General features: G+C 35.7%; 1 protein-coding gene across 1 annotated transcript; it reads right to left on the bottom strand.

Moving 5' to 3' along the window:
• Positions 1 to 4246: 4246 nt before the first annotated feature.
• LOC139429995 (uncharacterized) lies at positions 4247 to 9340 on the bottom strand. The gene has a single exon (XM_071196527.1). The coding sequence runs from the start codon at positions 9338 to 9340 to the stop codon at positions 4247 to 4249; it is 5094 nt and encodes a 1697-aa protein (XP_071052628.1).
• Between the last annotated feature and the right edge of the window lie 2492 nt (positions 9341 to 11832).

Raw genomic sequence — 11832 nt, forward strand, 5'->3', positions numbered from 1 at the left:
AAAAATAATATAATAATACGATTGAATTATTCATTTTTGGTTTTATTAAATTTATAATTAATAAATTAATTCATAATTTATTTCGTGACATAAGGTATGACGTATCCGACAGGTTCGCACCCTTCGATTGAATTTTTGAGACTGGAGTGGGAGGCGTTTTAGGATAACTTTCCTAAACTGTCCGGGCTCTGATAATTACAGTCTTTTAATTTTGCTCGCGTGTGGCGTGATATATTGTAATTGATCAACGATAAAAACCGGGGAACTACAGCTCTAACTACAAAAAGAAATGAAAAGAACATATCTGATGGTAAATCTCAACATATCCAAACACATTTTTAAGAAAACATTACCAAAAAAAAATATACTTTGAAAAATTCGTTTTTCTTTGTCTGTTGTAAACGACCTCTTTCCTTCCAGTAAAATAATGACATTAGATTCATTAAATTTTTCTTGTAGTCATTAGACGAGTTCGCGTTAAAGGGGGGGAATAGCAGAAGAGAGTTGCGACGAAAGCCGTCCGGAGAGTTGGCCGCCATTAATGAGCCGACCGTGCGGCTCACGGTTAATGAATCACGGCGAGATCATTATAAGAGAACCACCGGCCATAAGGCCGTCGTGACACGATCGACCTTCCCGCTAAAGGTCTTTTTTGCTAGCTAGAGGATCTCTCTCGCGCGCGCCTCCCCCCTAAAGGACCGCATAAATATCGTTTTGAAAGGCTTTTATAGCGGGTTCGGGTTCATTATTTGCCGCGAGAGCCCACGGATCGTTTATTTATTTATTTCCTTTTTTTTGAATCTACATTCACTACCATCACGTTCTCTAATTGGGAAAATGACATCGATAACATGATTTTTTTAAACGTTGTTTTAACTGTTTTACAATTGAGTAATAAGACGTCTATAGCAGCGTTTTCCAATCCATGTTACAGGTAAGGTTAACCCTTCGTCTGTAAACGGTTTTTTAGCACCTTCCGTCTGTAAAGGTGGGTCTTTCGGGTGCGGCCGTTTTTTCATCCTATTAATGCACTCAAAAAATTTTATAAACAATTCATGATAATGTTCGAAACCTTCAATTTGATGAATCAATCATAAATTTATCGAAAAGTTACATATATATTTTTTTATATGAAATGAAGAAATTATTTGCCTAAACAGTTGTAGTTGGGACAGGAAATACCCAAGTTTACAGAGGAAGGGTTAAATATAGAGGTGTTACCTTTAAATGTCGTGTATGCATTAAGTACTTTCAAAATACTTGACAGTACCATCATATTATTCTTACGTAATGTATTACATCTTAATTGCTGGGATTGATCCAGGGCGAATGGGAAAAACACATAACTAATTTAGTCGTATATACAGTATGTCCCCAGATTGAGTTACAAAGAGGAAAAAAAAATTTATTACTGATTTTTCAAACTTATCTCAGCATAAATAATGCGTCGGATATATTCAAACCACTAAATCACAGGAACTTTATATTCTAACTATAGAAGTTAACTAATTATTCCCATTTTTATGTAAAAATTAGACTTCCTAAATTAAAAATTTTTCAAGTTCAATTTACGATATATAACCATAGAAACCATAAAAGTTACAACTTATGTTATTCAAAAATATACGGACTAATCAAGATAAAATATGGATAATTAAATAAAATATTTTAAATGTAAATTTATGTAATAACACACTATGTAAGGAACAAATATTATTTATTTATAAGTGAACAAATCAACTATTCATTCAAACAAATCACCTCCTAATGCGGCACACATTTGAAGACGAGTTCTAAATTCTTTATAAGAATTACGAATTTCCGCCATTGGTAGAGACTCTATCGCATTAATTATTCTTAGTTTTAATAGTTCTGCATCGTCTTGTACTGGTTCACTGTAAACAATTTGTTTCAATCGTCCCCAAATATAAAAATCCATAATTGTAAGATCAGGACTACGTGCTGGCCATCAAATAGGATCATTTCGTCCAATCAATTTTTGACGAAATTGTACATTTAACCATTTGGCACGATATATGAATGGTAAGCTGGGTAACTCTTCTCGTCTTGCTAAAAGTTCATTGACCGTATAAAATTTAAGGGTAATTGGATTTACATCACTCCAATAACGACAATGCTGGGAAGAAACAATGTCATTTGTTGAAAAGGTGCTTTCATCTGAAAATACAATAAATTTATGAAAATTTCGGTTATTTAATATTTCATTACCAATCTCACGACAGAAATCCAAACGTTTGGCATTATCACCGGCATCCAAAGTCTGTCTAAATCGTGGTCTAAATGGTTTAATTTTATTTTCTTTGTAAATTCTGGAAACGCTCTCTTCTTCGAAGTGATAATTTTGGAGTTTCTTGAACGGAATTTAATGCTATTAGAGAAGCAGCGTCTTCCTCATTTAGTCTCTTTGTCTACTTCTTTATGGTTAATACAGAACCCGTTTCAAAAATTTTTTTGCTGGATTTTTTGTATAACTACACGAAAACATGATTCACCACTACCATAGCACTGTACTGTAAATAAATTCTCTCTTTCATGGTTAACATCGCATGAAAAAACTTAATCTTACTAACATAAGTTGTAACTTTTATGGTTTTTATGGTTACATAACATAAATTGAACTTGAAAAATTTTCAATTTAGAAAAAGGTCCAATTTTTACATAAAAATAGGAATTAATTAATTTCTATAGTTAGAGTATAAAATTCGTGCGATTTAGTAGTTTGAACATATCCGACGCATTATTTATGCTTAGATAAGTTTAAAAAATCAGTAATAAAAATTTTTTTCCTCTTTGTAACTCGATCCAGGGACATACCGTATAAACCACTTCTTCTCAGTGTTAATTTGTTTTATTTTTTATAAAATTAAAACATTATTTCTTCGACGTTTCGAGCTTTATAATGCTCATTATCAACACATAATTAATATTTTTCAACTAATATTAGAGACGATACCGCTCCAGAAGTATATCGAGATTATATAACTACTCATGTAAAATTGGAGGGAGGCAGTACAATTAACAACATGTGGGAACATTCTAAAATAGTTATAACGCAGTCAACCGAAACAACAGTGGGATATGAGAAATCACAGGTCAGAAATGAATGGTTTGACAAACAATGCCGAGAGATCATAGACTAGAAAAATAAAGAATATTGAAAGAAGCAGCAACGCAGAGGGAGGGAAGTTGAGGAAACAGATAGAAACACGAGATACATACAAGAAAAAAGAGTGAAGCCGTGAAAACAGAGAAGGCATCGCAGCACTTATTGCTGCTAAGTATTCTAGCCTCAGTGACGTTAATTGTTTAGTTTACTCTGGATCTATTCCAATGAGTAATTTTCGATGTTGTGGTGGTCTGTGTCTCTTCTTCTCTTCTTACGGGTCTTGTGAACTCCATATGTTTTATTTTGGGTTCCTTAGTTAAGAGTCCTACTTAGTCTGAGGTTTCTGCTGGGAGTTGAGTAAATTTTTCCCTCAATTCTGCTTTGGTGCGACTTAGGATCACTATGCGTAAATTTTGGCATTCCCAGCTCCCGTATGACAGCTTCTAAAACATTACTTCACAGTTTACTTCAAACAGTTCTGTACGCTCTCCATCTATTCTGACAGTTATCATTGATCCATTTAACGTAATATTAATTAACCTCATCAACTTCTACGGTATACCCAGTTTTGTATCAGCTTCTACGGTCAGGTTCATGTTATTCATGTTATATTCGGAGAACTTTTCTTATATGGTACATTCGGAGTAAGGTTTAAAACGTTTAATATACGTGTTAACGCGCGGTAAAAAAAACCGGGTACAAAAATTTAAATAGGTGCTGAGTGAAGTATTTAATAGAGAAAAAGAATTTATATAAATAATAATTGTAATCTAATTGACGAAAGAATGATGTATAAAATAAATAATATAGAGCTTACGTGAAATAATTATTGTAGTGGAGGTAAGAGATGTGCTCGCAACCACCGTTCGATCGAAAGAGAGCGATAAAAATCTCTTCGCTGAGATTTATCATTACGGCGCATACAATTCGCGCAGTGACAAATATATAGTTTAAGGGTGGCGCGAACATTCCACCCACCAACAAAAAGGTAAGTGAACTTTTTTTACAAACATGAAATAATTAATAATTAAAAATTACATAGTTAGGCAATGCCAAAAAATAACAATGAAAATAATAAAAAAATAATAAAATAAACAAATAAAGAAAGAATTAACAATTTTAAGGTTTAGGAACTTTAGTTTCGTTGGCCGGCAGTGGACAGATTTTTATGGTTGGTCTTGTGAACAGTCCGTTCTTGGTTCGAATTGTTACAACACGAATCACACCATCGTCGCCAGGATGGAGCTGTGTGATTCGCCCCATCTCCCATTTCAAAGGTGGAAGTTGTTCATTTTTTACGATGACCAGATCACCGACAGTAGGAATTGGAGTTGGTGAGGTCCATTTGGATCTTGCTTGAAGAGTGGATAAGTACTCCATGGTCCATCTCTTCCAGAAGTCCTGGAGCATGCGTTGGAGGAGCTTCCATCGATCCAATCGATTTAGGGGAACCTTTGTGTAGTCTGGTTCTGAAATTAAACTATTTAGTGGTTCTAAACATAAGAAATGACCTGGTGTCAGTGGCTGAAGATCGTTTGGATCACTCGATATCGGTGTGAGGGGCCTGGAGTTGAGCACAGCCTCTATTTGGGTGAGGACGGTGTAGACCTCCTCGAACGTAAGACGTTGATCTCCAATAACTCGAAGCAAATGGGACTTTACTGATTTCACGCCTGCTTCAGCGAGACCATTAAAGTGAGGTCCACCAGGTGGATGAAAAATCCAATGGAGTCCTAGACGTGTTCCCGAAGCTTCTGCCATCTCTTTTAATTTATTGTTCGCTCCAACAAAGTTAGTCCCTTGGTCCGACAGGATTAAAGAACATCGACCTCTTCGTGCTATGAATCGACGTAATGCGGCTATGAATGCTTCAGTGGTTAAATCTGTAACTAATTCGAGGTGAATAGCCTTGGTGGACGTGCAGACAAATACGCAAAAATACGACTTAACAGACCGGGAGCCTCGAGTGCGATTCAATGTCGTGTAGATAGGGCCAGCAAAATCCACAGAGACGGTAGAGAATGCCCTCACATCAGCCACTCGACAAGAGGGAAGATCCGCCATAAATGGGGCGTAGGACCTTGGTTTACATCGGAAGCATCGTATGCATTTGGAGATGACACGTTGGATCACTTGTCGAGATGATATTATCCAAAAATGTTGTAGTACGATAGATTGTAAAGTTCTTGGTCCCGGATGTAGGTAAGTTTGATGAATATCTTGCACAATTAGTTCACTTAAACGTGATGTTTTAGGTAATAGCACAGGGTGTTTATGATCGAACGGTAGTGTTGCGTTTTTTAATCTACCACCCACCCTGAGAAGCTTGTCTCGATCGACAAAAGGAGCCAATTGACGATATGGTTTTAACAATGGTTTATTTTCTTTGATAGCAGTGAAAAGTGTAGCAAAATGCTGATTTTGAATAAATCGAATAAGAATATGGAGTGAGTTTTGAATCTCAAAGGGAGATAAAACTAGAGAATAATATCGTTTTTGTTTTTGACAATGAAGAATAAAACGATACATGTATGCAAGGATACGTTTGATTTTGTTGATAGAAGAAAACTTATTGAGAAGAGTGGATAAAATGTGAGTTTGCACCTCAGTAGAATTAACTTGAAGAACTCTTTGTTCATTGTGTATCTCTTTTATTTCAGGATTGATGCGACGATGAGCTGGCCAATTTTTTGGAGGACATCGGAGCCACGAGGGACCTTCCCACCAAAGTTGTAATGGGATTAAGGTTTCAGGAAAAAGACCTCTTGAACCACAATCGGCAGGGTTTTCCAATGAAGGTACGTATCTCCAAGAAGACGATGGTAAAATTTCCTGAATGTAATTGACTCGATTGGCGACAAAGATTTTCCATCGAGAGGATAATGATGCAATCCAAGCTAAGGTAACTTGTGAATCTGACCAGGCGGTAATTGAATCAAAATTAATTTGAGGCGATAAAATTTCTTTTAGATTCTCCAAGAGATTGACAAGTAAAACAGCTGCCAAAAGTTCCAATCGGGGAATGGAAGTTGATTTTAATGGAGCCACTCGTGATTTGGCGCAAAGAAAAGTTGTTGTTATTGATAAATCAGATTTTTGACAACGCAGATAAGCAACAGTACAATAACCCACTTGTGATGCGTCACAAAATAGATGGAGTTGAATTGACTGAGTTTTTAAAGGAATAGTTAAGCGAGGTAAGCGTAAGTTTGAAAGAAATTTAAGATTGTCTTTAAACTTTTGCCAATTTTGAACGATATTGTTTGGCGGTGTTTCATCCCAACCACTCTTTAATTGCCACAATTGTTGAATGAAACGTTTTGCTTTCAGAGTACAAGGAGTAAGAAATCCCAACGGATCGTAAATACGTGCAATGTCTGACAAGATAGATCTTTTCGTACAAGGAGTATTTCGACTGGTATGGGAATAGGAAAAATGATCAGTAGCAGGATCCCATTGAAGCCCGAGGACCTTGATATAGCTGATTTCATCGTAGTCCATTGAAACTGGATGTTGTAAGTCATCTTTTGATACTGATTGCAGGATATTGGAGCAGTTACTTGCCCATTTTCTGAGCTCAAATCCTCCCTTTTTTAAAAGATCTATTGATTCTTGCTGTAGTTGGCAAGCTTCTTCAATGGATGCAGCGCCAGTGACGATGTCATCAATATAGACATTGTTTTGTACAGCCTTTGAAGCCAATGGAAATTCATGCTTGTAAAGATGTGCAAGTTCAATAAGCGTTCGAAGTGCCAAAAATGGAGCAGATGAGACACCGTAAGTAACTGTGTTTAGAACATATTCTTTTATTGATTCATCAGGTGAAAATCGCCATAGAATTCGTTGGAAATCTCTATCTTTCGGTGAAATTAGAATTTGCCTGTACATTTGCTTTATATCACATGTAAATGCGAATGGAAAACATCTAAATTTCAATAAAATTTTAACGATATCTTGTTGTAATTTAGGTCCAATTAAAAGAGCATCATTTAATGAGTGACCATTGGAAGTAACAGACGAGGCGTCGAAAACCACACGAAGTTTGGTGGAGGCGCTTTCTGGCCGTAGTACGCAATGGTGAGGAATATAATAAACGGATTTCGAAGACACTTCAGGATTTGCGATAAGCGACATGTGCCCTGAATCCAGGTAATCTTTCATAAAATTGACATAATCGTTTTTTAGGGACAGATTTTTCAATAATCTGTTTTCTAAAGAAGTGAATCGTTTTAACGTTGATTGATAAGAACTACCCAGTATGGGTTCTTGGTTTTTGAAAGGAAGTGAAACAATAAATCTTCCAGCTTCAGTTCTTACATAATTTTGCTTAAAATGATTTTCACATTGATTCTCTTCCAAAGTTAAAGTAGAACTTCTTGGAATTGATTCAAGTTCCCAAAATCTTGGAAGGGATTCATCTAAGAAAGCGTCGGTAGTTGATAGGCATGTAGATGTTGTTGATGAAATAGAAGATTTTCCAATCAAAATCCAACCGAAAATGGATTCTAAAGCCACAGGATCATTGGGTTTGTTTTGAATGCGTCCGCTGAGGAAAACTTGTGGAACCAATTCTGCGCCAAGTAGGAGATCCACTTCCATGGAATTGCAATCGGGTTCAGGAGTGAAGTTTAAATGTTTAAGATGAGGATAAGCTTTAATAATGGATTGTACTGAAGGTTGATGGGAACAAATACTAGGTGTTATGAGAGCTTTGAAGTCTAAGGATGGTTCGGAATGTTGAATCGGTTGAACATGACATTGAACGGAGCCTTTGTTGCATATGGATGTCATGGAGTTGAGTCCTCTTATCTCTAAAGAAGAGTGATATGAACGAGGAAGACGTAATTTTTTTGACAATTTATCGGTGATAAAGTTGGACATACTGCCCGAATCAATTAAGGCTCGTACGAAGTGAGACTGTCCAAATCGATCTTTAATTTTCACAAATGCTAATGGTAAGATTACTCGTTGATGTTCGTTTTGATTTAACGGCTGTTTGATGTTCCACGAGGTACCCACATGAACTGAAGAAGGTTTTTTAGTATCAAAGTGAAGAGATGTATGATGATGTTGTTGACACATGCGACATCTATGGGAAGATGCACAATTTTGTGTTGTATGTTTGGAACTTAGACAGTTACGGCACAAGTTATGTTCTCTTGCTATCGATAGACGTTCAGCAGATGATTTGGCGTTGAAAGTTGCACAACGATAAATTGGATGTGATTCTTTGCATAATAAACATTTAGGAGAAATCGAATTTGTCTCAAGCTTTAGATTTGTGACTTTCTCTCTAGGATTATTCTTTATACGATTCATGAAAGGTTTTTCGTTGGATGTTAATACAACAGAATCTAATGCTTTCGCTCTTTTTTCTAGAAAATCCATCAACTGAGGATATGTTGGAATCTCAAAAGAAGTGTGCTCTGATTCAAAAGTGGTTTTAGTTTGCGTATCTAGTTTCAGCAAGAGCAAATTAAATAATAGAAAATCCCAATCATCGACTGGGAAACCCAACATACGAAAACCTTCTGTATTTTCTTTAAAGGTATCTATCAACGTTCTAAAAATTTTTGAAGATTCCTCTTTAATAGGTTTTAAGTTTAAGATTTCATGGAAGTAAAGGGTGGCTAGATGCCTCTTGTTTTGGTAACGTCCCTTTAAAGCGTTGTAGGCGATTTCGTAATTGTCATTGGTGACCGGAAAGCCTTTTAAAAGATTGAAGGCTTCTCCTTTTAAGGAAGTAAGCAGGTATTGATACTTGGCTATTGGCGATAGAGATGTGTTTTCGTGAACCATGGTTTTGTACAAGTCGAAGAAGGTATGCCATTCTTTGTAATTACCATCAAATGTTGGAAGTTGAAGTTTGTTTAATTTAGGTGTTTCAGTTATCGGAGAAGAAATTGTGGATGTCGGTAGATCTGACAGATTATGTAATAAAGCTTTGATTTGATAATATTCTGAATCCACCTTTTTACGAATAGCATCTTGGGCATCGAAGTCGACTTCTTCAACCAGGCCAATAATGGAATTGTGTGCGGCCTTAAAATCATCGTAGATTTGCGAAACATCATTGGCTCTTTCAGCAAAAATTTGATTTTGCATAGGATCGGAAGGGTTAGTAGGTAAGGCACGTCCATATATGAACGTTTCAGTTATTTGATTAATGAATATATTGCGTTTTAAGGTTAACTTAGCGAGTTTATCACTCATGATTGAAACCAAAAGAAAAGTTTCAAAAAAAAAAAAAATAATCAAAATAAAAATTAGAATGCTTCCAAAGGGAAAAGAAATCGTCAAAAAATCGAGCAGACAAATATATGAAAAATAAAGATTCCAAAGGGAATGAAAACTTGCGTAAACAATCGCAAAAAAAAAAAAAAAAATTCTAAAGGCAAATTAATGAGTAATTAATAAATTTCCCTTTAAAGAAAAAGAAGAAAAAATAAAAAATTAAATTCTTTAATAATAAAGATAGAAAAGAAAGAAAAAATAGAAATCCTCGACAAAAAATAAATTAAGAAAAATTGTAACTTCATAAACTGATGTATAATTACGTATTCTAACAATAAGTTTAAAAATAAAATAAGTGAAGAAAATAATTCTTGTTTGCAAATGACTAAAATAGCCGTAACCACTTTTTTCAGGTAACCAGATGTGCACCAAGTTGGTTTTGATGAATCGATAACCGTGAAAAAAAGTGGTTTTTGAAAGAACGGATGGCGACCAAATGTGAATAATGGACTCGATAACGGAAAAATTGAATGATAATTAGCGATAAGAAAGGCTAGCAATCACCAGAAAACAATGAAAAAAATCCGAAATCGTCGTTGCCATCCGGCTCGAAGGACCAAATGTTAACGCGCGGTAAAAAAAACCGGGTACAAAAATTTAAATAGGTGCTGAGTGAAGTATTTAATAGAGAAAAAGAATTTATATAAATAATAATTGTAATCTAATTGACGAAAGAATGATGTATAAAATAAATAATATAGAGCTTACGTGAAATAATTATTGTAGTGGAGGTAAGAGATGTGCTCGCAACCACCGTTCGATCGAAAGAGAGCGATAAAAATCTCTTCGCTGAGATTTATCATTACGGCGCATACAATTCGCGCAGTGACAAATATATAGTTTAAGGGTGGCGCGAACAATACGTATACAAGACTTGAAAATACGGCGAAAATAAGCCAAAAGTAGGAAATTTTATAAAAAGATTAACGCAATGAGAGATGAGTTTAAATTCAAGGGAAATATGTGTAGGAACAGATGGGGAGTATACTCAATGACAAGGATGATATACTCTATAGATGGGTCCAACATTTCTCGGAACTTTTGGGAGCGGAGACAGAACGATATAATCCTCCTTATAAAAATAATGTGGAGCCACCCAATATAGATGATATAAAAAGCGTAATTAAAAAGCTACGCAACCATAAGTCTCAGGGATGGGATAGAACAAGTGCAGAACTTATAAAGCAGAGTGAAGAAACATTAGAAACAGCGATTTTTGACATCATTGCGAAAGTACAGTACGAGAAACGGATGCTGATGACTGACATACCAGAACAGGATGCCCAATACATAAGAAATGTAATTATAGAGGATTAACGCTCTTGAATACGGCGAATAAAATATTATCATACACCCTTTTTAAAAAAATATGACTCTATGAGGAACGCGGAACCCAGAATTGGGTTTTATCATTGTGGATTTAGAAGGGGATGTTTCACAGTCGACCCAAATCTTTATACCGTGGCAGATAATGACATAATGGCATTATAATGTTTGACATGACATATCCCTAACCACAAAGATCAGAATTTATAAGACCCGTATCACACACATTTTGTTATATGTTTCCGAAACGTGGACCCTAACAAAAAAAGATGAATCTATGCTAGTTACAGTCGAAACAAAGGTGCTGCGTTGAATATACGGGGGATCTGTGAACAGGGATTATGGAGAAGTAGATATAACTTTGAAATACACAATGAGTGGGTAGGTCATGTGATAAGAAATGGTTACGATGGCCTAGCAAAAAAGATATTTACGGCAGACACAATAGGTACTAGAAGTAGAACCAGAGGAAATAGAAGCGTCCTGTCTTACATCATCTTTCCATCGCTTCTTTGGTCTTCCTCTAGCTCCCTGCCCTTGTGGTATCCATTCTACAATTCTTCAATTCACAATTCTCTCTCCTACCTCCCTGCATTATTTTCAAATGTCCTAGAAATGCTATTCTCTGTACTTTTATGCATATACTGTGTTGGTACCATCCAATTCATGGTTCATTCTTATTTTTCGCATTTCAGCCCCACCTTATATCGGTCCATATATCTTCCACAAGTCTTAATTTGATTTCATCTATTCTTGACATATTCTTGGTGTTATAATAGTGCAATAAATCTAGAGCTTCGATTGTCTGCATAGTACCATTAAATGTTTGCAGGCATCGCAGCACTTATTGCTGCTAAGTATTCTAGCCTCAGTGACGTTAATTGTTTAGTTTACTCTGGATTTATTCCAATGAGTAATTTTCTATGTTGCGATGGTCTGTGTCTCTTCTTCTCTTCTTATGGGTTTGTGAACTCCATATGTTTTATTTTGGGTACGTTAGTTTAGAGTCCTACTTAGTTTGAGGTTTCTGTTGGGAGTTGAGTAAATTTTTCCCTCTATTCTGCTTTGGTACGACTTAGGATCAC

The sequence above is a fragment of the Onthophagus taurus genome, chromosome 6 (genome assembly GCF_036711975.1).
Source record: "Onthophagus taurus isolate NC chromosome 6, IU_Otau_3.0, whole genome shotgun sequence".
Lineage (NCBI taxonomy): Eukaryota > Metazoa > Arthropoda > Insecta > Coleoptera > Scarabaeidae > Onthophagus > Onthophagus taurus.